Source organism: Periplaneta americana, chromosome 13 (assembly GCF_040183065.1).
Source record: "Periplaneta americana isolate PAMFEO1 chromosome 13, P.americana_PAMFEO1_priV1, whole genome shotgun sequence".
NCBI classification, from domain to species: domain Eukaryota; kingdom Metazoa; phylum Arthropoda; class Insecta; order Blattodea; family Blattidae; genus Periplaneta; species Periplaneta americana.
Window position 1 is genome coordinate 152,383,471 of NC_091129.1, and position 27,786 is coordinate 152,411,256.

The following is a 27,786-nucleotide window of genomic DNA, read 5'->3' on the forward strand; positions in this document are numbered from 1 at the left end:
TGATCAAACCTCCATCAAACAGGTTCTTTGCAATTATCATTGCTCACAAATTATTTTATAATATCGTTCGCTGTTTTCCAGCTGCGTGGCGTGCTCCTGTAGCTTGGGGCACGCAGCGTCTGCATATTAGATCTGGTGACTGCCAGGAACGCAGCATTTTGTCTGTTAATTCTGTAGAATTTGAGTTGCACAAGCTCTGAGTTCTCCCACGCCATTAATAGTGAACGCTCTAGGTTTACTGCGTTGTTTTGGGAAATCAATGCATTTTCCCCTGAGTAATTACAACACAGGGCCAGTTAGTATGTGTGTTAGTAGTGACTGTTGCCGGCTTGGTTTGCCCTTACACTTTCGCCCAGCGGCGGTCCATTGTACAGTACAGGAAGCAATTGTGTGAACAAGTAAAAGTTACCACCATTACAGTTTCAATACAAATTTCGGGAACAATATTGTTATTATTAATTCAGTTTTTAAGTAACTTTCTCACTGGGTTTTTAATGTTTTAAATCCGTGATGTCAAAGCAAGCGCATTTTTCTGACCTTGACGTCGTGCGCGGGCATCAAGCGCTAGGTATGGAAAGAGGAAGAATTATGTATATGAATAAGCAGCCTGTTGGATTAAGAAAGCAGTACTGTAGAAACTTCAGACGGAACGTGAAATTTTTATGTCGTTATTTTTATATGACTTCTTTCTGTTTGCTATTATCTATATTGTCTGTAAAACGAAAGTACTAACACCAATAATTTCTTAATATTGCAGTTCTGTTTTAAACATTAATAAATAATAAAAGAAGGAATATTCACATAAATTCCATAGTAGTACAACTAAATTGTACTAAGTGAATGAAAGACATCATTCATAAAGAAAGTGATATCCCAAAGAAAGACATTAAGTATGACATGATAAGTTGGAATTGATATTGATGGTATCTTATAAAAGTAATCAATAAACTAATCAAAACAATATTATACTACAAAGCAAAGTTATCTAGGTATATGTTTCAACTGTAACTAATATTACATAACAAAACTATTATCGCATTATCCTTTTAAGGTGATATTGGTTCGCAACTTCCTGTCATCAGAATATTAAATTATTTTCTCGAAATCTGTTGAAGCTATAGAGCTGACGTTTTTATAACACATGGGCACATATATTTTGTCTATGATGTAACAGTAGTTGCTTTGTTAATTCATTTCCATGCGAATATTTTCAAAAATTTGTAATACACTATCTTCAGTAATACCTATTTACAATATATTAAATTTACGAAAACATTGTTTCAGTACCTATAAGGCTACTAAATAAACATATCTTAAAATTTCAGTTTTCTGTCAAAAAGTTGAGAAAATATTTTTTTTTAATATAAAAAGCACTCTTGTGAAAAATGAGCATTAAAAATAAAACTTACATTCTTATAATGCACTTATACTTCTCAGAAAATTCTAAAATTTGACACGAATACAGTATTAATAAGTTCTCTTCACTTTATCAATTGAATCAGTGCTGGCCATCCCTGTATATAGCTCGACCAAGCGGTATCTACTACCTCTCTCGTCTGTCTTTTTCCTTTCCGCTGTAAAGCGCTCAGGCTCTCCTGAGCTCTAAAGCTCGCGCATGCCCGTATGGGCATCAGTTGACAACACTGTTTTAAATGGTGAAATGTACAATAGATTATGAATTAAATAGTAAGGAACGTTTAGTTAGGGATATAGGTAAGGGTACAATACATCAGTTATTCATAGATTTCAAAAAGACAGATGATTCGGTTAAGAGAGAAATTTTGTGTAATATTCTTATTGAATTTGGTATTTCCAAAACGCTAGTTCGATTAATTAAAATGTGTCACAAATAAACGTACAGCAGTGTCCGTATAGACCAATTTCTGTCGGATGCTTTTCTACATAAGCGTTCTTTCACTGCAAACCCAGCATTCTCAAATCTCTCCTATTTTCCGCCCTCTTCGTCGCCTCATATGATCCCCGTATCTTAATGTTGTCTATCATCTTATATCTTCTGCCACGAACTCTTCTCCCGTTCACTATTCCTTCAGTGCATCCTTCAGTATGCAGTTTCTTCTCAGCTAGTGACCCAGTCAATTCCTTTTTCTCTTCCTGATCACTTTCAGATCATTCTCTCTTCACCCATTGTTTCCAACAGAGCTTCATTTCTTATTCTGTCTATTTCACACGCTCCATTCTTCTCCATATCCACATTTCAAATGCTTCTAGTCGCTTCTTTTCACTTCGTCGTAATGCCCATATTTCTGCCACATACAATGCCACATTCCACACAAAGCACTTCACTGGTCTCTTCCTTAGTTCCTTTTCCATAGGTCTGCAGAAGATACTCCTTTTGCTATTAGAAGCTTGCTTTGCCATTGCTATCCTCCTTTAGACTTCCTGGCAGCAGCTCATGTTACTGTTTATAGTAGGCTACACTCCAATCATCTGAAGCTTTCGACTTTTTCTTGGGAAAGATAAGTGCGTTAGCTTCCTGTTGCTTTCCACACAGCAGGCAGCGAAGTTCGAGATGACACCCAGATCTAGTAAGCTCTGAGGATGGTGTGAAGAAGCACCGAAACAGCTGTAAGCCGCACATGCTTACACAATTAACACGAGTAAGATCTCCATTTAATCAATTATTTATATTCAAGTGTTAAAAGTAGTGTACGAAAGATTCAACATGGATTATCAAGACAATTTTAAATATCAGTTTTAATCTGAGCAGAAACCGGGGAATCTCAATTACCTGTGTCATTTTTTAAAATCATATTCAAAATTGGCCCGTAAACCGATTAAAAATGAAGTAGGAATTAACCTAACTTAAAAATAAATAAAACGAAAATGAAGGGTACACGGAAAAAACGATCAAGGTCCATCAAAAATCGAAATTGAGTTAATAATGCCATCTTATAGTAGAAAGGAAGTAGGCCTACTATCATGTGGTCTAGCTAGTAATAAGAAATCATCGTTCTTGACATTCCACTACGTCAATTTCTATTAAATACACACATAACAAAGTATTAAGTGCTTAAACTTTAAAATTCGCTTTTGTCGAAACTTTCTAAAATGGACCTTGATCGTTATTCCTTTGTACCCTTCAAATATTCTCAATCTATATTACAACAAATATAAGAAATAACAAAGTAAAACGGTTAATATTTACATCCCCTTCCATATAATTATCACCATATAGACTAGACTAGACATTCATAAAAGAATAATTGTGTTACAGTTCATCAACTACAACATTTAATTCAATTTCATTTCACAAGGATTGTGAAACCTTGCAAATACTATAAGTCTAAGACTACCAGTACGACGGGTGGCGTACACAAGGAGATTAAATATATTTTGGACCTTGTGAATACATGTACAAGCTTATTAGTTATTAGAATGTTCTGCCGAGAATATCCTCAAAGTTGTAATTTTATTTACATCTCTGAGACTGGAGTGCTTTACGTTAAGTAAAATTGATTAATTACTATGCGCCTAACACTAAATGTATTATGTTTAACTTTGATTAATTCATTTCATGCGGAACAGTTGTTGAGGCAGAACGTAAATAAAGATGTACTACTTAGAAATGAAGCTGATTTTAGCTGCGACTGTACCAATCCTGTTTGATATTGGCTAGGCTCCTTTGAAGTTAGTTTAGTTGAACGGCATTTCCTCTGCTAAGCGTATTTACTACTGAGTTGCTGTTAGGAGAGAAGGAGTGGTAGTGGTGGTGGTGGGTTTGAAACACCTTTGCTAATTCCTCGGTTTCCTAGTACCACTATAGAGGGGACACCCCCGTCCCCAAAACCTCTGTTTAGACACATATATTATATACAGTAACTGTACTGAGTTGCTGCCCAGAATGTAGAGGCAAGGAGGGGTGGCTTAGGCCTCTCTCTACACACCGGTTACCCTACTTGTGTTTACTGAGCGCTAAAATTAAGCCCTTGATAGAAATTAACGTATAAGACTTGAGAGAAAGGGGTGATAGTGTAAATTCTCTACTAAGAGTCCTCTGAGAAGGTGTTTAGGATAGAAGTTACATAGAAGTTGTTTCTGGTTGTATCGGAAGGATAGATATCCGGGATCTGGCGATTTCGTCATAAATTTTTTGACGTGCGAAATTTTCGTCACTCATTAAATTTTCGACACAGGAATCATCGTCACACATTACATTTTCGTCACAGGTCTCATCGTCACACATTACATTTTCAACACAGGCCTCATCGTCAATCATTCATTCATTCATTCATTCATTCATTCATTCATTTTATTCCATAGATCTTACATGAGCAATGAAGCTTTAAGATGTGGAATAAGTCAAAATTTTACACTATTACAATTTTTACAAATTTTTACAGCTTTACAATTTAATAATTTTCTACAATTTTTACCATTTTGTGCAATTTTTTACAATATATTGGGGAGATGTAGTGAGATGAGATGAGGTCCGTGGTTTCGCCAAAAGATTACCCGGTATTTGCCTTTTGGTTGGGGAAAACCTCGGAAAAACCCAACCAGGTAATCAAATCAAAGGGGTTGATGCCGAGGACTCGCCATAGACTATCCGGCTTCAGTCCCACGGCTGGGGAAAACCTCGGAAGAAACCACCAAAGGGGGATCGAATCCAAGCCCGAACGCAGCTCCGGATCAGCAGCCCAGCGAGTCTGCCGACTGAGCTACATCGATGGCTCTACTAAAAATATACAATACATAGCCAATCAGATTATTAAATTTACAAACGTAAACGATCATTCATCAGTTGAGCTATATGTATAATACAAAACAAGTAAGTTAATTAAATTTAAGGCATAAACAATTCAATCAGTTGTGATATACAGAAATTGATAATACATATCATGCAAACTACTTCAAATTACAAACACAAACAATTTATCAATAGAACTATAAAGATTACTATTCAATGTAAAGCATATAAAATTCATCGGCCAAAACTATACAAATATATACAATACAAAGTAAGCAGATTAATTCAATTTACAAGGATACTTTCATTAAGCTATACAAATTTGTGCAATTAATATCAAGTAGATTACTTCAATTTATAAACATAAATAATTCATCAGTTGAGCTATACAGACTACTATACAATTTACAGCATATACAATTCATCAATTGAGCTATAGAGACTACCATTCACATGTTACATTTTCGACACAGGTCTCATCGTCACACGTTACATTTTCGACACAGGCCTCATCGTCACACATTACATTTTCGACACAGGCCTCATCGTCACACGTTACATTTTCGACGCAGGCCTCATCGTCACACGTTACATTTTCGACACAGGCCTCATCGTCACACGTTACATTTTCGACACAGGTCTCATCGTGACACATTACATTTTCGACACAGGCCTCATCGTCACACATTACATTTTCGACACAAGCCTCATCGCCACACATTACATTTTCGACACAGGTCTCATCGTCACATGTTACATTTTCGACACAGGTCTCATCGTCACACGTTACATTTTCGACACAGGCCTCATCGTCACACATTACAATTTCGACACAGGTCTCATCGTCACATGTTACATTTTCGACACAGGTCTCATCGTCACATGTTACATTTTCGACACAGGTCTCATCGTCACACGTTACATTTTCGACACAGGCCTCATCGTCACACATTACAATTTCGACACAGGTCTCATCGTCACACATTACATTTTCTACACAGGCCTCATCGTCACGTGTTACATTTTCTACACAGGCCTCATCGTCACACATTACATTTTCGACACGACACTTAATACTTCATGCATGCAGTTATGAGGATTATCTGAAGAATATCGCAGGGAAGAAAATTAACAACTAAGAATACAGCTCCGCTCCTTATTGGCATTGGCTTTCGTTCCAGAGACGATATTTTTGAAGCTAACTGATAACTGCACCCTCCAAAACAGTCGGCTGAAATGGAGAATTTCCCATATCTAATCGAGAGAAAAGTGAAACAGGAGTGATTTGTTATAGATATCGTGTTAGGTGATTTTGTGTTATCAAGTGATATATTTATGGAAATTTCATATTAGAGTGGACATTTTGGTGATGTCATCTCTCTTGAAATTTGTGTGTATGTAGCTTTTGACATTCACTCGCTTAAAATACAAATACAAATATAACAGTCCGTTGAAAGTCACCTAAGTAACACTCTGTAATTAAGTGGTCCACTGATTTTAAATATTCGGTAGCTAACAATAGAAACCCAGGTAAAATGTATCAGTATTCTGAACAGATTTTAGAAAGTATAACCTCTGGAAAGAAATAGAATTTCTTCATATTAGATATAAATTCCAAACAAGACAGCGGAAGATTCACAGCACTATTCCTTTTGTCTATGTTATTACGTCAGTTTGTTTTATCACAGTCTAGTATATACAGTCACGAAGCTTGAGTTGTGAGGATGCTAGGAACAATAATTGTGCCGGTACTATTTCGCATTGTCTGTAGTGAGGCGATTGTAGCGGTCCTAGTGGTTAGCAACTATCTATGGATGCATATTTACTACGTATTGAGCTTCGTGACTGTATATATTAGACTGTGGTTTTAGTTTGTATTTCATTTCGTGTGTAAAGTTTCTGGAGCTTCAGGATATTCCGGTCTTTCGGGCAGATGTTCTGTTTGAGAGAGAGAGAGAGAGAGAGAGAAATATATATATATATATATATATATACACCATAAGAATTTAAACAGTAAACGATATTTATCATTAAAGCTCTCGAAAACAATCTCCACTAAATTAACACAACACTGGAGGAAAATAATTGCCCTTACACTATTGTAAAATGTAGTTGAAAGTTTGAAAATATCGATATTCGAGAATAAAGTTTTGGCTTCATCTAATATTTCCATTATTTTTGTCATCAAATATTTGTTTTCTCTAAACCAAAAGTGTATTCTTATCATCTTCTAAAATAAACCTATTTTTTTTTATCGCTGGTGCAAATCACCCCATTTTTTAAGTTCTTCCCCTGAACAGGTAGAAGAATGGTCACTGTATCGATGAAAATGTTTTTAAGTACAACTTGTTATTTTGAGACTTTTTGCTCCCTCTTTCAAATATAGAATAATCTCAATTTTCTCCCCTTGATGTATAATCAATTTTCCGATTCGACTGTCTTTGGAGATAGATTCATTGTTTCATTTGCCTTTTTGTTGTAAGAAAAAACCAAGTACGAAATATTTGGAATCAATTAATTTATATTAATGCCATTCTTAATTATTTTTAAATAAATATATTGTATATTTAAAGTCATTTTTAAGTTAATGTTGTCATTGAAGAATAAATTGATTCGTAGTTATTGAACATTATGAAGAAACCCCTTTTTTTAGGAGCGGACGACAAACGAGTATGCTTTCAGTCACTTTCCTTTGGTATAAACGAGGCTCAAAGGGTGTATTTCTGCGAAAATCGCAAAAATCTGTTTCTGTTACATCATCACAAACTTTAACCTTTCTCTTTCTACGCAGCAAAGTGAGAAAGTAACCACGTCAGTATCTTTTCTTCGTAAAGAAGATTATCACATACACAGTCACTTAGAACATGTGTATTTTTTCCTCTTTTATAAATCCATTTTTCGTCATTTAAAAATTTAGGTTTATTCGTATATTAAAGGTTGTGATTCTGCAGAGTCTTTGGCCACTACATTCGTGTGGGATTTCTCTCTGGGTATCTTAGAAGGGTGGGTAACCTAACAGAAAACATCTGTACGTATTCTTTGGACCTCTTTCTAAACTCCCACTGAGATTATAACGACTTTTACTCTAAAAATCATACGAGTTTTTTCTTTTAGTTTCAAAGAAGATTATCACAGAGGGACACATGTGCAGTTTTCCTTCTTTTAATACACAATTTTTTACATTAAGAAACTCAGAGATATTTCTCTATTGAAGGTTGGTAGAATCTGCAAATAAATTGCCCAGATAGTCCTCCAATGGATATACTAAACGCTCAATCTGTGCTATTACACGTTGCTTTGAACAAAACAGACACGATGCCTTTCACTTCAAAGTGTATTACTCGTATTTGTTGAGCGGCCATAAAGATTAAAGAGGGGTTGTACGTATCTGGTGAGTGTATAAGACGTGGAAGGGGACCGGTAATGCTTTATTTTTAAGGATTTATCTCAATAGAACCAGCGCGCCTGGTTTTAGTGCATCGAAAATGGAATGAACCGCAAAAAAAGAAAAAAAGTTAATGGCGAGTCATTTTCAAAATCTGAGTAGCTACAGAAATAGATGTAAATATTCTGGCCACCGCTGTCGCGTAACGGTTAGCCTGCCTGATCGTCAAACGAGCGTGCCCGGGTTCAAATCCTGGTTGGGACAAGTTACCTGGTTGAGGTTTTTTTTTTCCGGGGTTTTCCCTCAACCCATTAGGAGCAAATGCTGGGTAACTTTTGGCACTGGACCCTGGACTCATTTCGCCAGCATTATCACCTTCATCTCACTCAGACGCTAGGGGTGCTATTCATAGACATTTTGCAGCACGAGCTACGAGCGTACTAAGCTACAGGGGCGATTTCTCCGGGCATGCTATGCTTGCTGCGCAAGCCCAATATTTTCGTAGAATGTATATTTCTCAAAATGACGTTACATATATTAAAATTTATTTTGAATACCATCCGCAGGTTGCTCACCGCAAGTATCGCAACGCTTGCTCGTTTCGCGGAGCTACAGGAAAGACGTAGAAATAGCGAGAATATGATGCGCGCGCAAGTGCCTTCCTCCTTGGTCCGTCCTAGGCGCACATGCTTCTGTTATGTGTTGTTTGAAGCTCTGGTCCGAGAGCTACACCAACGACTATTTAACGTTACACAGAGCAGTATTGACAGCGGGAATGTGCTGTGATTTGCGAGTGCAATGTAATTGTATGAGCGGAATGCATGTGTTAGCTGCTGCATGTATTATTAATTCTTAAACATTAATTTGAAGTATTGCAATGAGTTCGGAATTGTGTGTTATTGAAACCTTGTTATTAAATCCATTTTCCCGAAGGACTATTCAAGAGAAATTAGACATAGATAATATGTGCGCTCGTTCTGTGCAGCTCAATACAACAATGTGCATTGGTTGGCAGGGTCGAAAAAACTAAATAAACTGTTTTGTTGGCCATATTTGTTATATTATATCGAACTTCTACATCTGATAAGCGAATATGATCCATGACTCGTAATGATTTCATAATTATAAAATAAATTATTTATGTGGGTCTGATTATTTTTATTAATTATGAATTATTGTATCCTCCCATCTTCCCCTATGAATAAAAGAGCAAGCCTAACTTTCGTGACTAGCATTCGCCCCTGCTAAGCTAGCCCCGATTATCCACTGGTTACTTGTACAGAATTCAAATCATATCATATCGCTAACACTGGTTTATGAATACGAAAAACTCTGATCATCCACCGAAAGCCCGCGCTAAAAATGTCTATGAATACGGCCCTATATAACTAGAGTAATGGATAAAGCGTCGTAAAAGAACCAACTTAATAATAATAATAATAATAATAATAATAATAATAATATTCTAAGATGTGCAAAGCATTCGAAGCGCTATTGAAACTTCGATTGCAACAGGTTGGTTTCTATTTTTTTAAACATCTTCATGATTTTAGAGTGTTTGTTATTAGCACGTTAGCCTTTCATCTCTTACGTTAACTTCTAAGCCTTCTTATTCTGAAAATTGTCGTTATTTGAAAAAGTTTCATTTCTAACGCCGAAATTTTAAAATAGCAAGTTCTGATGAACGTTGATTTCTTCTGTCAAAGACAATTCTTAACTGGCACAATTAAGTTATATTTATCACTGGTTCAAGAGTTACAGAGAACATGCTCGTACAGAACCGAGGACTCTGCAGTAGGTTCCATGTTATTCCAACCGCAATTCGATATGTTTCAGAGAATAAATATATTTATTGAGTTTCTGTATCATTGTCAACATTGACATGCACGGGAACAAACTGACGTCACCAATCAATCACGTGGGTCATGGTCAAATTGCCAATCATATCTAGTTAATTGTTTACAATCCGATAATCGAAGTTTAATCTAATCAGTGGTGTATATGATATTGTCACTAACATGCCATCAGGGGTATTATTTTTTGTGACCTTTCCCAATCATGTCACAAGTAATCTGTGAATTTATGGCTCTAATGCTTGTTTTTCATCAGCTTTAATCTGTGTTCAAATTAGTTAAACATTCAGGAATAGTATTTTATTACGAAATAATAGAAAAACCGATGATGGGCGCTGTGGCTGTGATTTTTATACCTTTGGGGTTTGATTTATACGAGCGTTACAGGTTATTCTACTTCATAACTATTTTTTCACCTATGTTTTCAACTAGTGGGCAACTATTTGGGAGGGGGAAAGTCTCTTCATTTATGTAATACACTACCCGCATCACACTTCTTAGCGGGAGCACGCCGATGCAACTTGCAATAATTACTCCTTAGCGGTAACCGGACATTGCAATCAAAACAGAGAATTACGAAAATACGAAAAAGTTTGTACAGGGACATCATTTTGTTTTCACTAACCTTTTTAATATTAACCTGGCTATACCTTTGGATTAATGGTTCAAAGCCGGAAACACAGTTTGTTACCCACTTCCACGATTGAAGTTCCATGATTCTGGCGTAAAATACAAACAAATCACTTTACTAAGTATAGGAGGGAAGAAAAGTAGTTCATCCATTTACGTAAACTAGGAGATATCGCGATTTTGAGTTTGATAATTTTCATTAGGATTTTGTTTAAACAAAATACAGTACAGTATTAACAATAAGTGTTTTTACACACGAAATGAGTTATCCATGCGAACGTATTATTATGCAGTGCATATTATACTGTCTACAGCACATTAGCGTACACTATAGAGAATGAAGTTAAATTGAAAAATAATCATAATATGGGTATGGATATTTAAACACATTTTTTAAAATGGTGGCCGTTCATTTAGATACAGGCTTCAGTTCTTTTGTGCATATTATCACACTATAGACTATTGAATCTAATTCCAATTACCAGTTTCGTCCTTCGTACGAGTAACTCATGTTGAAATAATTCTGTACCTACTCTGTAAAAGAGTACCTTACGTACTGTAAATTCAATCTTCACCTCTGTCCGACCCGCACAGATAACATTACTCAGACATGCTATCTACTGTCCGTCCAAGTGGTTATGTCACAGGATCGTAGAAAGGGGGGAAATCACGTGACAGTTAATTATTTTTATTCAAGTTATTTTAAACAGTTGCGGGTGAAGGAAATCGGGATGCGACGTAGGCAAACGGACGACAGTACCTGTGCGAAAATATGATTCAATATTGAAAGCTTTTTCGTCACTGGAAAACGCGAACATATTTCTGGAACGTACTATACTCACTAACTCAGTACTGTTTGTGTTTACTACGACCTTAAGGCGACTTTGACTGTATACGCTTGGTTCTGTGAGGATAACAGTTGGAAGTTTAGGCTACTAGTAGAAGGGGTGGGAGTGAAGTACTTTCAAAAACTCAGGTACAATAAAAATTGAAGTAAAAATAAAATGATGGCCCTGTATAATACTGTATCAAAGTTACACAACGCAGAACTGCATTGTATTCCGACATAATTAGGAACATTAAATCCAGAATTTTGAGATGGACAGGGCTTGTAGAACGTATTGGCGAATCCATAAATGCATATAGAGTGTTAGTTGGGAGGCCGAAGGAAAAAAGACCTATGGAGAGGCCGAGACGTAGATGGGAAGATAATATAGAAATGGATTTGAGGGAGGTGAGATATGATGATAGAGACTGGATTAGGATTCATCTTGCTCATGATAGGGACCGATGGAGGGCTTATGTGAGGGCGACAATGAACCTCCGGATTCTCTAAAAGTGATTTGTAAGTATAAAACTGTATCACCTCTGACCGACTGGACCGATCCTTGTAGCTGATTTCAGAGCCTTGTTCACTCCAGAGCACGATAGACTGGTAACTAAGACTTTCGTGGTTCAAATCCTGCCTGGGAAGGAAACTTTTTTTTGTTCCTTATTCAAATTTATTCCCAATACTTTTCGATTGCAGCGATATTTTACTACTTAATTAACTTATTATTCCCAGAACATGAATTTTAGCAATTTATTTTCTAATGGCTTTCAAAATGGGCTACATCAGCAGTCGAAACTACAACAATTTTAATAGATTACTCGCTATCTTGTGGTTGTGGGCGTGGCATGCGCAGTGGCTCATTTCGGGGACTTTGATTATTCCGCTAATATGTTTTCGCGGGATATCAGCCGAGTTAAGATTTTGGAATGCTCCATGCTTTCGACTGCTATCTCTGCAGCCATCTTCAGGGAAGTGATGTCCGAACAGAAAGTCGAAAGGTAATATAGATGTTAGGCTGTCTCAGATGAAACTGGATTGGTTGGCGGATCGGCCAATCCGGGGCCGGGAATTGTCATTCCTCGTAAGCTCCGCCCCTCCCGGGATTCCTGTGTGAAGTTTGGCGGGCGGCGAGTCCTGTTCCGCCGGTTGGAATCGGTTGCCGTCCTCGGTCCGTGATCTTCGTGACCTTGATTGTAGGAGGGCCTAAGCTGGTCCAAGGCCGGTGTCCACGCCTGACTGAACTGTAGTCCACCGTCTCTGTTAAAGTTGTTTTTCTCCAGCTTGATCTCTATGGCCTCTTTGATGGTACGTTCCCAGTAGTGGCTTGATTTGTTAATGACCTTGGTGTGATCAAACAGTATTTTATGATCCTTTTCTATGCTGTGTTGCGCCACTGCAGATTTTTCCGGGTAATAGAGCCTCAGGTTCCTCTTATGTTCTTTGATTCTGTCTTCTATTGTGCGGCCAGTCTGCCCTATGTATACTTCGCCGCACTTGATTATTCCGTCGGTCCGGTTTTTTTTTTTTTGTCACTACTGTACATCTGTTAGAAACTTGAAACACTAGTCGCATGCTATAATTTACTACAGGTTCTGCAGTTACTTAAATCCAGCAATGTAAAAAAAAATTATGAATCTGTTATGATTGCAACATAAATTATAGCAGTTGAGAAATATGGCTACAACTACAATGACATTTTATTGCTACAGGATATGTTGTTAACAGAAGTAATTTATTTCACTGTAGCTAGCATAGTTTTTATGAATGTTCTATGTGATAAAATTTTCAAATTATATGCAGGTAAAACTTAAAGATGATTCTTAAATGGAACGCTACTCTTCCATTCAGGAAGCCCGAGCTCCATCTCTGGAATTTTTTTTTTTGGACAAGGCAGCCATTGTATTTCGGAGTACTTCCGATTGCTTCTCGATCCACCAACACTGTCTATCTTCCTCCCATTTAACCTATCATCTGTAATACTTAAAAATACACTGATTGTAGACTGAAGTGTTAGGATAGTACGGGCCTCCGGCATTGATATAGGATTTGAGAACTTGAAGCTCCAGCCCCAGGTCTTATCAGAATCACATCTGAGGAATGAAACTGGGCTCTGTTAGGGCTGAAGCAGGATGATCCACTTGTCAGCATCGGAATCTCGAATGCCACATAGATAACCCTTACTTGGGATAATCGTTGCATGTATAAATTGCACAATGGGCCAATGGATACCTACATGGTACCTGTATGTAGATGCATGGCTCGAATATCCAAGCAAAAACTAAAGCAAGAACGGTTAGATCGAAAATGTAGTACTTCCCTATTAAAGTTAATGTATTGACATTTATTTCGATACAGATATAAGTGACGGATACAAAATATGTGTAGTTTATAATTAGGGGTCGGATTTTCAGATGCTAAAAATCGGAAAAATATTTATTTTATACAGATATGTGTTAAAATCGGGAAAATATGTGACAAAAAAGGAAAAATATTTAAATACGTTTCAATTTTGTAACGTGAATGTAAACACTATGCAGTACTCCCAGTGTAAATTATGCTGTGTCACCAACTGCTGAAGTATTAGACTACAGTACACAATGAGATTCATCCTCAAGTTGTCCATCACAAATGATTGACGATTATTGCGGAACACTGCCTTGTACCGGGAAAGAGAACACCTTGCCATTGAGAAACAACATGCCCTCCAATGACACATGTTTAATTTTTTATTTTAGTTGGTTATTTAACGACGCTGTATCAACTACTAGGTTATTTAGCGTCGATGAGATTGGCGATAGCGAGATGATATTTGGCGACATGAGGCCGAGGATTCGCCATAGATTACCTGGCATTCACATTACGGTTCGGGAAAACCTCGGAAAAAACCCAACCAGGTAATCAGCCCAAGTGGGGATCGAACCCGCGCCCGAACGCAACTTCAGACCGGCAGGCAAGCGCCTTAACCGACTGAGCCACTCCGGTGGCTTGAGACATGTTTATGATTGGAAACGAAAACAGAGGAAGCTGATGTTTATCAAATTATAATTGCTTCCTGAATCAGCATTATGATAACTTCCAAGGCACTCCTAAATGACACATCATTCTTTATGTGTGTTAGTGTACAATTTTTTATTGGTGACAACTTTTATCGCTTGTGGTGAGAGAGCAGACTACAGTTGCACAGATCCACAGATTGGCAATTACGAGTAACAATTGTCAGCTGTCACGTCTAAGCAACTGTACTGAACATTCTGGTGATGATTAATTTGAAATGGGGCTTTTGTCGAAAATTACTTGATGAAAAATTAATTTTTATGTGTTTTATGTGAATATTTTAAAATATGTACTTACATAAAAAATACAAAATATGTGTTTTATGTGAAATAAAATTTAAAATGTCTGCTCACGTGACCTTGTCCGAAACTTAAAACAATTACGAATAATTATTACAGTGCAAATTTATTTATTTATTTATTTACTTATTTATTTATTTTGCTAATAATTGTAACATAAAATATAATATATACAGAAAAGCTTTAGCTCGCCCCTGAAAGAGTAGAACTCGTGCTCAGGGGCGGATTCCTGAATTGAAATTAATAATTATACAATACAATTTGTTTTATGTCTTCTGTGCAATTATAGTATATAAATTTAAATTTACAATTTCACAATTTTTCAATTTTTATAAAATCCATACATAACTTTTTAAATTTAATACTAGAAATATTGGAATTGACAAGATTAGGATATTTAAATATAAATTTGTTATATATTCTTGGGCCTAAATTACTACTATGATTAAATACTGTAACAGTGTTGCATTTTGGTTCAAACAATCTTAAAGAATTCATACCTTTTGTTTCGTGACTATGAGAATACAATTCAAAATTATTTCGATTTTTATGTATGAATTTTATTAATACAATATAATAAATTTATCTTATGTTAAGTACATTAAAGTCTAAAAACAATTTTTAAGATGGAAAATCAATAGGTTTATGAAGACATATTTTAATTATTTTCTTCTGTAATAAATAAAGTGGATTAAAATTGGATTTAAATGAGCTAACTCATCCTATAATTCCATACATAATTACCGATTGAAATAAAGTTAAATATATTATGCGTAATAAACTTATTGACAAGTAATTCCTCAAAAAAAAAAAAATAATATACTATTTTACGTAATTTATTACAAAGGTAATTAATGTGTTGGTTCCATTTTAAATGATTATCGAAAATTATGCCTAAATAATTTCAGAGGACTCTTTAATAATCGGACATTTACACTATATAAGGCAACAATCAGAATTATGTAATACTTAATATAGATGTAGGAAGTTTGTTACATTTTTCACATAATGAGAATGGAATAATTATGGTTTTATTTTCGTTGATAGAAAGATAATTTATGTCAAACCATTTTTTTATTAATTTAAGTCCATTATTTGCCTAAGAATCCTAGCCCTATTTATACTAATATTACAGCTATTGGACATAATATATAAAATATATTGTGAAATAAAGAAATCGTTTTGATTCGGTAAACAGTGATGTGACTGATCTGCTCTTAGGTGACAATATTCTGCAAAGGGTTAAAATTTATTTTATTTTATTTCGAGCTGCGTAAAATTGTATCCACACTTGTGTGTTTATTGAACAAAATCTACAGTGAATTTTAACATTTACTTATTCGCAATAATCCGAATGGATTTGTTTTTGGTATAAACGTATCCAAATACCCCACTCCTCGACATTATTGGATGACAGTTTCCTACTCTACATTAACAATCACATTATTTGTAATAATTTTGATAATTTCTTGTTTTGTTTTTGACGAGCTGAGAGAATGAAGCCAATTGTTTTACTAAACCGGCCATCTGTCATGTTTGATTTAAATAAAACAACGTACCATTTTATAGGGCAGCTCTGTCTATGTTTATTTTCACAGATGAATTACCAGCCTTCTATCCCCCCCTCTCCCTCTGTCACCCCCGCAGACACACGCACATATACATAAACTGCTGTTACTGTTAATTTCCAACACATTTCCCAGTAAAACTACAAATCCTCTGCATGGATTTTGTGTGTAGTGAATTCGTAACGATGTTGACACAGCAGTAGTAAAAAAAAGTTGCAGGTTTTTTTTTTTTTTTTTCGTCTGTTCTCTCTCTTTTTCACTCTCTTTCTCATTCTCTGAGCCTCTCTTTCCATCAGTTTCTCTCTCGCTTACTCGGGACTATATATACATAACCGCTCTTCCATAGTAGAATGGATGTGAATAAATTTGTGGCAATTACTAGATTAGTGTCTACCCTGACGAACAGACCAGAGGACGAGTCTGTTGTCACATCGTTCTTTTTTGTGGCCAGTCTGTGTACACACGACTGCCTTCTACCTGCGGGTAAGATTTGTGTTTGATTTTGTATCTCTCTTCGTACTAAAATGGTTTGTGAAAAGAACAGCCTGCTTCAAAATGTACAACGTCCCAATAGAGACTTGCACAAAAACTAAAGGCCTTCCAACTAGTATATAGAGCGTTTTACAACGGGATATTGAGTAATAGCTTGTTAAACATATTACAAAAAAAATGTGTTTTCAGTTTTACACTTCCTAACCTACATAAAATATCTCCTCTTTTCTCTGAAAAAAAAAAAAACTCCTTGTCCAGACTCTGATAATGCCTCTGACTCCTTATATATTACAATATTATGTTGAATATTATGTTGATGCACTATCTACTTCGAATATTTATTCAAGGATGAATTTTACAACGATGAAAAATAATCACATAACCTCAATTTCTCCACCTTTTCAAATAATAAATTTCCAATTTTTATATTTCCATTTCGTACTATGTTCGCATCCCTGTCGAGGGGGTTCTAACCCCATCACAGGAGACCTGTGCCCAACATAGGACATCATTGCTAACATTCATTCTGATCACGAGACATAATCATATACTTTGTTTTTTCGTGGTTTACTTCCACATCCATTCGTTAGTTGCTTCAAGTAAAATTCCATAAAATTCCCATGTTTTCCCTATGTCACGAGACATAATCATATACTTTGTTTTTTCGTGGTTTACTTCCACATCCATTCGTTAGTTGCTTCAAGTAAAATTCCATAAAATTCCCATGTTTTCCCTATGTCACGAGACATAATCATATACTTTGTTTTTTCGTGGTTTACTTCCACATCCATTCGTTAGTTGCTTCAAGTAAAATTCCATAAAATTCCCATGTTTTCCCTATGTCACGAGACATAATCATATACTTTGTTTTTTCGTGGTTTACTTCCACATCCATTCGTTAGTTGCTTCAAGTAAAATTCCATAAAATTCCCATGTTTTCCCTATGTCACGAGACATAATCATATACTTTGTTTTTTCGTGGTTTACTTCCACATCCATTCGTTAGTTGCTGCAAGTAAAATTCCATAAAATTCCCATGTTTTCCCTATGTCACGAGACATAATCATATACTTTGTTTTTTCGTGGTTTACTTCCAAATCCATTTCGTTAGTTGCTTCAAGTAAAATTCCATAAAATTCCCGTGTTTTCCCTATGTCACGAGACATAATCATATACTTTGTTTTTTCGTGGTTTACTACCAAATCCATTTCGTTAGTTGCTTCAAGTAAAATTCCATAAAATTCCCGTTTTTTCCCTTTTCATAATACTTTGTTTTTTCGTGGTTTACTTTCAAATCCATTTCGTTAGTTGCTTCAAGTAAAACTCCATAAAATTCCCGTGTTTTCCTTATGTCACGAGACATAATCATATACTTCGTTTTTTCGTGGTTTACTTCCAAATCCATTTTGCTAGTTGCTTCAAGTAAAACTCCATAAAATTCCCGTGTTTTCCTTATGTCACGAGACATAATCATATACTTTGTTTTTTCGTGGTTTACTTCCAAATCCATTTCGTTAGTTGCTCCAAGTAAAACTCCATAAAATTCCCATGTTTTCCATATATCACGAGACATAATCATGTACTTTGTTTTTTCGTGGTTTACTTCCACATCCACTTCGTTACTTGCCTCAAGTAAAACTCCATAAAATTCCCGTGTTTTCCCTATGTCACGAGACATAATCATGTACTTTGTTTTTGCGTGGTTTACTTCCAAATCCATTTCGTTAGTTGCGTCAAGCAGAATTCCATAAAAATTCCCGTGTTTTCCCTTATCTTTTATGGATTTTCTCCTAACATATTCAAGTCATCCGCATAGACAAGCAGCTGATGTAACCCGTTCAATTCCAGACTCTTCCGGTTTTCCTGGACTTTTCTAATGGCATATTGTAGAGCAAAGTTAAATAGTAAAGGCGATAGTGCATCTCTTTGCTTTATCGCACAATGAATTGGAAAAGCATCAGACAGAAACTGGCCTATACGGACTCTGCTGTACGTTTCAGTGAGAGACATTTTAATTAATCGAACTAGTTTCTTGAGAATTCCAAAGTCAATAAGAATACCGATAATAATAATTTTAATAATAATAATAGTAATAATAATAATAATAATAATAATAATAATAATAATAATAATAATAATAATAATAATAATAATAATAATTTGTGTTTTATACGTTCACTCAACGTGTGAACACTGTAATGTTTTGTTTAGGTGTTTCAGCATTTAGCTAAACAACAAAAGCATGAATAATGTATTTCCAAATTGTGCTCCATTGGCATGGTTGAATAGCTGTTGTAAAATTATCTGCCCTACCCGTGAGCCAGCTATGAAGTAAATTACAATTACGTTTAACGTACTTCAACATTTGGCTTCCGGCACGTATCCTGTAGACAGCGTTAACACATGGTGTTTATATCAAGGCCTGTGGCATTGAGAATCAATTTCGTGGACAAACTGTGCTCCAATTACAAAATTATGAATGTAATGAAAGTTATGTGGCGGCTTTTGCATCTCTATTGAGTTATATATGCTAACTAGTGCTGTTGAAAATGTTTATCTTGGAATAATTAGCAGTCTGCGGATTGTGGAGCCCTGATTGCACGTTATGAAACTTACATATTTACATTAAAACTTAACACCGCGTTTCTCGTATGCTGCTATTATATTTCATTTTTAGCTCAGCAGCTGTAACGTCCACTTCGCAATCTGGAACCGGATCAAAATATATTTATAACTTTATAAGCTGTATCTTCTTCGTTTTTCTCGGAGTGCTCCGTTTGGCCCATCATTTCACAATATCCCCATTCAGTAGTGCCTGGTTTCCAATACCGATCGCTTGATAATTTAGTAGAATGCATTTGGGTCTAAAGATAGCAAGAAAACAGAACAACGTGGTCTGTTGTAGTAGATGTTGTTGTGACGAGAATCTGAGCCCCTGCATACCACTAAACTTAAGGCATCATATCACAACACGTTCACGTCTGAGTATTTCACAAAGTAAATATTATTCAACGCTTTGAAAACGGCACAATTATTGAGGATATTTCTAGCAAGTTTGGGGTATCGTAATATTTATGTATTTCTTTTTTTGTTTTTTTTTCTTTATCTATCTAGTTCTTTATTTTTTATTTATATGTTTATTTATTTCTTTATGTGTTTTTTCTTTATTTATGCATTTATCTATTTATTTATCTGTTTAACTATTTATTTGCACAATTATTTATTTATCTATTTATGTATTTATATGTTTAAGTATTTATTTATCTCTTTATTTATGCATTTATATATTTATTTATCTGTTTAACTGTTTATTTGCATAATTATTTATTTATCTATTTATGTATTTATATGTTTAACTGTTTATTTATCTCTTTATTTATGCATTTATATATTTATTTATCTGTTTAACTATTTATTTGCACAATTATTTATTTATGTATTTATATGTTTAACTATTTATTTATCTCTTTATTTATGCATTTATATATTTATTTATCTGCTTAACTGTTTATTTGCATAATTATTTATTTATCTATTTATGTATTTATATGTTTAACTATTTATTTATCTCTTTATTTATGCATTTATATATTTATTTATCTGTTTAACTGTTTATTTGCATAATTATTTATTTATCTATTTATGTATTTATATGTTTAACTATTTATTTATTTCTTTATTTATGCATTTATCTATTTATTTATCTGTTTAACTATTTATTTGCACAATTATTTATTTATATATTTATGTATTTATATGTTTAACTATTTATTTGCACAATTATTTATCTATTTATGTATTTATCTGTTTAACTATTTATTTGCACAATTATTTATTTATCTATTTATGTATTTATATGTTTAACTATTTATTTATCTCTTTATTTATGTATTTATCTATTTATTTATTTGTTTAACTATTTATTTGCACAATTATTTATTTATCTATTTATGTATTTATATGTTTATTTATTTATCTCTTTATTTATGTATTTATCTATTTATTTATCTGTTTAATTATTTATTTGCACAATTATTTTTTATCTATTTATGTATTTATCTGTTTAACTATTTATTTGCACAATTATTTCTTTATCTATTTATGTATTTATCTGTTTAACTATTTATCTATTTACTTTTCTACTTAACTATTTATTTATTATTTTATTTTATAGATAGATATATTCTACGAAATAAAACTAATTTGTATTAACGTTTTATCAGAGTCACCTTATTTATTGAATTAACAACTCTTAAATGTCCATTTCCGTATGATCGATTTTTTACTATCCATAATATTCCTTGACTTTCATGCTCTACCTAAACATGATGATTGCCGATTGCAGGGGACTTGCTCCGCTTGTTATATCTAAGTAGGTAAACATTGGCTTTATGCTACATTGACGGAGCAGTGTATTGGCTCTCCTCGACCATGTCGGCTTACTTATAACTGCATAAACGTTAGGTATTTGTAGGGTTTTTACAGTAACTTTGAAATTGCATCAGTTTTTGATAGACTTACATTACTGCAATATTTGTTATCTTGGTTTTGATACAGTTTTGTTTTTTGTTACAGCGGGACTCACTCAGTTTGGAACCCAGCAATGTGGCGAACTGCGTGTCGAAAGGGAAGTCAGAGGTAAGTACTTGACTCACTTTTGAATTATTGTAAGCATATGTCGGTAACAAGAATGAAAGAATTGATTTCCACAGTACATCTAGGCTTATGAAGAAGTTCATGATTATTACTTTCTTACTATACAAATCATAGAGAAAATATTGTGCTGGTGTCCCCCTCCAAAAAAAAAAAAAAAAAAAAAAAATCCATATTTTTACGGAAACACGTGTGTTTGTCACAAATCATATACACAAAGTGTTGTTAAGCTGTAAAATGTAGATTCCGAGATTTCAACAAAAATACACGTTTTCAACATTCGTGTTATCGAAAAATTTGTTTTTGACATGACTCTTATCTGTCTGTATACAAAGTGTTTTTTTTTTCTCCCCTAAACTACTTCACATAAATTTTGTTCTTTTCGTTATCTGTAAGCTAAATTATCCGCGAATGATTTACACGAAATATAATAATCCTTGTTAAAAATTAAGAAGGCTTTTTAAGCCGAAAAGCGCAGAATAACAATCTACTGCGAGACATGGATTTTTGTATTGAGTAAAATAAACTCGCCATTGAATCTTTGGTCTTGGTAGAACATTTTTCCCTTTGAAAAATTAATTTTTATTTCTTGAAATAGTTTCACTTTTCGTTGACAATTTGGTCTAGGTTTTTCTATTTTGTCCAGCAAGATGTCGCTGCAGGTAGTGAAGAAAGAATTGAGTATTCTAAAGGATTGTTGGGCCACTAGTTGTAAACACTTTTCACTTGTTTAAGAAATATCGGCCGCTATTTGATTTATGGAAATAAACTCACGCGTAACATATTATTACAGAGGTTCAAAAGAGGATTTGCTTAGTCTCTTTAAATTTTGAACTGTTACATAAGTACAAAATTAATTACATACATACCTAAATGAAAATCTTACTTGCAGGAATTCTAAAGTAGGCGTAGTCTATGTCTTTTGTATGGAAAGATGAAACCCAGTTCATCTTCTTGATGGGATCATTGTAAATTATGTAAGCCCCGTCCTTTGCCTTTTCAAAAATAATTCAAGAAAATAAACTGTAATTATGTTATTATTTGCAACCTGACAAAAGATCTGAATTGTTGCGAAACACGTACATATTATGTTTCATCTTCTGTTAGAATGTTTGCGTATAACCCTGACCACCGTAACTACCTGTCGGATTTTGTTCTTATTATATCCACTATATTTATATAGCTTAGTTTCTAGATTGTATGTAGTAATTGACGCAGTAGCATCGTTGTTAGGGCGTTTTGCTCCAAACCGGAAGGTCATGGGTTGGATTTCTGATGGGATCATTGACATTCCCCACTTTGTGGCTAGGGGTTCACATATGTAGTCTCTAGCAGAAATAAGTATCAGTGGTATTTCCTTGGGGTAAAGGCGGCAAATACATAGGATCTACAGCCCTACTGCTACTAATGCCGATTGTCTGCAAAGGCGGGAGCCTTAACTCCCTCTGCTCTGTTGGCCTCGATAATGTGTAACAAGAATGACTTTGTCTTTACTTGGTAATACTGTAATATGGTGTTGTATTATATAGGAATGAGATTTTCATGTTACTCTTGAAGAATTTTAGCCTTGTACTTCGTTGCGTTCCCAATAAAATTGTTCAAGCCACTTCTTGGGTTGGCTATTTCTGTCGAATGGTATGGTATGCTTTCTCTGTTTTTAATAAATGGCGCTTGGCCTACTATGGCTCTGAACCCTTCATATACTGATTACTTTAAAATGTCCGTATTAATATGGTTGCCATTATTAAAGGTTGATTTATTTCCAGATGGTGTTGATAGGTCTTGTGACTATGAAACAAATATCTGAACTAAAAATTTGATAATCCATTTTGAATCTTGCGTACACTACTTTTAACACTTGAATATAAGCAATTGATTAACTAGCCACCACCACCACACACATACACAACACATCTAACCACACCATACAACACCAACATGCTGCATTCAGGACAATGGTACACAGATTACTCAACATACCCACGAGCCAACAACACTACAATGAAGAAGTGAACACAATCAAATACATAGCACAAGAAAATGGTTACAATCCAAACATAATAGACATCATAAGAAAGACAAAACAAAAACTTAACAAACACAAAAACACGCAAAACACAACCCAAACACAAGAACACAAGAAATACATCACACTAACATATGAGAACAAAAGCACATATAAGGTCGCATCTTCATTCAGAAAGCAGAAATACAACATAGCATAGAGAACAGAAAACACACTACAAAGACATCTCAACACACAAAAAACACAAACAAATAAATACGACCACACAGGTGTATACAAACTCACATGTAATAGTTGCGACAAGTTCTACATAAGACAGACAGGCAGATCATTCCAAACACGCTACAAAGAACACATTAAAGCAATAACCAGAGGACACAATACATCTACATACGCCGATCACATAACCAATGCTAACCATACATACAATAACATAAATGCGGACATGGAAATCCTACACATACAATCCAAGAACCAAAAACTCAACACACTAGAACAATACGAAATATACAAACACACTAAAACACACCCCGATCAAATTCTCAACATACAGATCAATTTCAGTACACACACACTATTTGACTCCACTTTTCAACACTTTTCAACAATCAAACGCACCCACATAACAGGCAGAGAAGTTCGAGATGACGCCGAGATCTAGTAGGCTCTGAGGATGGTGTGATGAAGCACCGAAACAGCTGTAAGCCGCACAAACTTACATAATTAACACGAGTAAGTCCGCTAGTTAATCAATTGCTTAAAAATTTGACTACATAAGCATGTCCTTAGTAATCCTTAGTAAGCAGGAATAGTTCATGTTAGTTTCTTTGTGGACTTGATAAAAGCTTGATAATAATAGTTGACACTTACTTCGTGAACATTTAACTTAAGTTTCTAAATGCGTGTATGTTTTGTGAAACTTACATGTTGAACATGTAGGGTAATTATTTGCACAATACTTGTGTTAGCAAGGTATTGTTGAAACCTGAAAGGATTTTATGACCGTCCTGTATGAACCACTCTGCTTTCTAGGGTTGAGCAACATTTTTTTTTCTATGTAAGGATTGATTACAGTCTTGCATGTGAGAAGGCAGAGCGAATGGCTTTCATGACAAATTCGTAACTACGAAAGTACTTTATGTAAGGTATATTTTAATTCTCTTTACGTGTAGAACTTGGGACGATTTTAGTCAAGAAAAATATCTGAGCTTGTGCACAAGACACGGTGGTTTCATTTCCCTCCACGGAGTAATTCGTTTCTGTCAGCAAAATTCTATGTGAAAGTATCGACGGACTGCTCACAGAAGCTTTTAGAAACTTGGCGTATGATTATATTATCAAGATGACAATTAGCATCATGCTCTCAACTTGGATTGATTCATAATTATAATTAGGGAACAAATAAAGTGATATATGAATTAGAAGAGTGGAAGAGGAAATTAAATTGTAAATAGATAAGACGATTGAGTTAATGAAAAATAGGTAATGAGTACTGTATGGTGGAGGAGGCTAGCTAGGACGGCGAAGTATAATATGTAGAAAATTAGTGAGATCGGAATATGAAAGGAACGCATGAAACAGACAAGAATCGAGCATATTGACAATGTTTTAGTAACAAGTATTATTAGAAACAGTGTGTCCTTGATATAGTCTAAGTGAACTGAAAATCAAGAACGGAGTGATAAAGTGTCAACTGTGAATGAACTAAAGAAGTGTAATAGGAATTAAGTAAAGCGATAGAGATAATGAAAATAGGTGAAGAGTATGGCGGGAGAGGCTAGCTAGGATAGCGAAGTATAATATGTAGAAAATTAGTGAGATCTGGAAATGAAATGTACACAAGAAACAGATATAATAACGAACCTATAGTACGTTTTAGTAACAAGTATTATTGAAACCGTGTGTGTTCGATATAAGTGTAATGAAAGTCAAGAACAGAGTGGTAAAAGTGTCAATTTTGAATGACCTAAATTAAGTTGTTAGGATTTAAAGGGAGAATACTGATCAATTTAAATGGGGTCGAAAGTCAAGTATAAGAGCGTCTACAAAAGATATATCTGTAACGAATGTAATTGTGGCACCAGATACAAAAATTGTGAAGTCCACATTATATGGTTGTAAAGGTTGACATCAAATATATCATATCATATCATATCATATCATATCATATCATATCATATCATATCATATCATATCATATCATATCATATCATATCGTACCATATCATATCATATCATATCATATCATATCATATCATATTATATCATATCATATCATATCATATCATATCATATCATATCATAATTATGGAACGGATTTCTAGTTCCGTACCTATTTGTTTTGCTACGTCCTGGACTGTGTTATTCAGACATCTTTACCTTTCATGTACACAGGATCCCCCTACTATGATTCTATAGGATCTAAAACGTCTAGATGAACCATAAACTCCTATAAATGCTTAAAAACAATGTTTGTATATGAAAAGCACCTTTTTTTGTTATTTTGCTTATATCTAAAATAAAAATATCGGCACTAAAGCTACAAAAATCCCCCCCGTCCAAAAATTACAAAAATACTTCTCATACAAACAATGATCTGACAAGTTCGTTCCATATTGGTCTTAAAAGGGAAGGGAGGAAGATTTCACCCAATTTCCTGGAACTATCTCCTTCAGGGACACGGTTCTTTTTCTTATCATGAGTGTATGACACAGTATATCTCAGGTTTTGTCCCCTTTCGAAAGTCACATAGTTGTTTAGTCAACTGTGCGAAGACAGGTCTGAACCTTACAAATGATACCAAGAAGGCACCACTTACGAGGCAAGGAGGCCAGGAGATAATGGGGTAGGGTGGCTCAGTCACATAGATCATTCATTTAATAAAATTTCCCCCTTCAAATTTTGAATCCTGAAAGCTCGGATAGTGTTTCAAAATTTTTAACTGTAATGAAAAACCAAAATATTGCCCTCCTTGAAACTGAGATTCAAATCTGTATTACTGGCTGGCCCTTTTCTGTTGCGTGTAAAACTGCCTCTTTAATAAATAACTAATTTTACGATCCGCAGACGCTGAAAAAATGATTTCGTGATTCTGCAGTTTACAACATAATGCATAGAGAATGACTAACCCGAACAAAACAATCACGTAGACCTACTCTTAAATGTATCGTACAAACACGAAATTAAAATATAGGCCTACTATGTGTGTGTGTGTGTTTTTTTTTTTTTCAAAACTTCTTTCACTTCATGTCCCATTACATCCCTAGTAATACTACATGCTGATTCTTCTTAACATTGGTACTGTATAATTGTATAACTTTTTTCTCTGTGTTTGTTTTATTCCCTTATATTGAAGATTCCTACTACATAACACCTATTATAGTCTAGTAATACATCTAGTATTTCTCTATCTTGACAATAAGTTCGTACAATATTTTCTTGATTTAATATTCTTAAATAGTGTTCTGATATGACCTAAATAAACTTAAACTCAGTTTGACATTTATCTTGATTTTTTTTCCTCTTTTTGGTATGTCTTTTGTTTCCAGGGGCGTATCATACAAACTTAAGAAATTCCTTCTTGCGAGCATTTACCATTGAAGTTTTTGGTACTGGCCATTTTCCACCTTTCTTCCCAATTTTGGTTTTGAGGTCATTTCTTAGTGTGTGTGTGTGTGTTTGTGTGTGTGTGTGTGTGTGTGTGTGTGTGTGTGTGTGTGTGTGTGTGTGTGTGTGTGTGTGTGTGTGTGTGTCATTGTAAAATTCCTGTGAACAAAGGATAGTTACATTTATTGAGATAAAATTTCTGCATATTTAAAGGACAAAACTAAAACTCTTTCAATCATACATATATATTATCATAATACACGACCTCTTAAATTGACTGAGCATATTGGGAATTACATCAGTAGCTTTCCCAAAATACGTTATGAAATGTTTCATATGTAAAACAATATTTCTTCGAAAAGGAAGAAAAAAACGAGCAAACTTGTATTAAACTTTTTTGTTTGAAATGTCTCAAAGAATAATCTCCTGAAATTAATTACATTACTTACGGCTCATCCTATAGGGTAAATTAGGGTCTGTTGGACATTCGGGCATGTTGGACACTTTGCACTTTAACGTGTTATCTCGCCACTTGTGGGCACCACATTCAGCTAGAAGTCAATGACGGAAATAGCCCCACTCGTTGCTACTTCCGTCATTGATTTCTAGCAGAATGTGGTGGCGAGGTAACACGTTAAAGTACAAAGTGTCCAACATGCCCGAATGTCCAACAGACCCTA

The 27,786-nt window shown here is 34.6% G+C and overlaps 1 protein-coding gene across 1 annotated transcript in view; it reads left to right on the top strand.

Annotated features, from left to right (window-relative positions):
- Sema2a (Semaphorin 2a) overlaps positions 1 to 27,786 on the top strand; it is a 704,754-nt gene that overhangs the window by 374,862 nt on the left and 302,106 nt on the right. Inside the window, exon 3 of the mRNA XM_069844478.1 lies at positions 21,397 to 21,459. Coding sequence (XP_069700579.1) covers positions 21,397 to 21,459 — 63 coding nt within the window. The remainder of the gene's footprint in view (positions 1 to 21,396; positions 21,460 to 27,786) is intronic.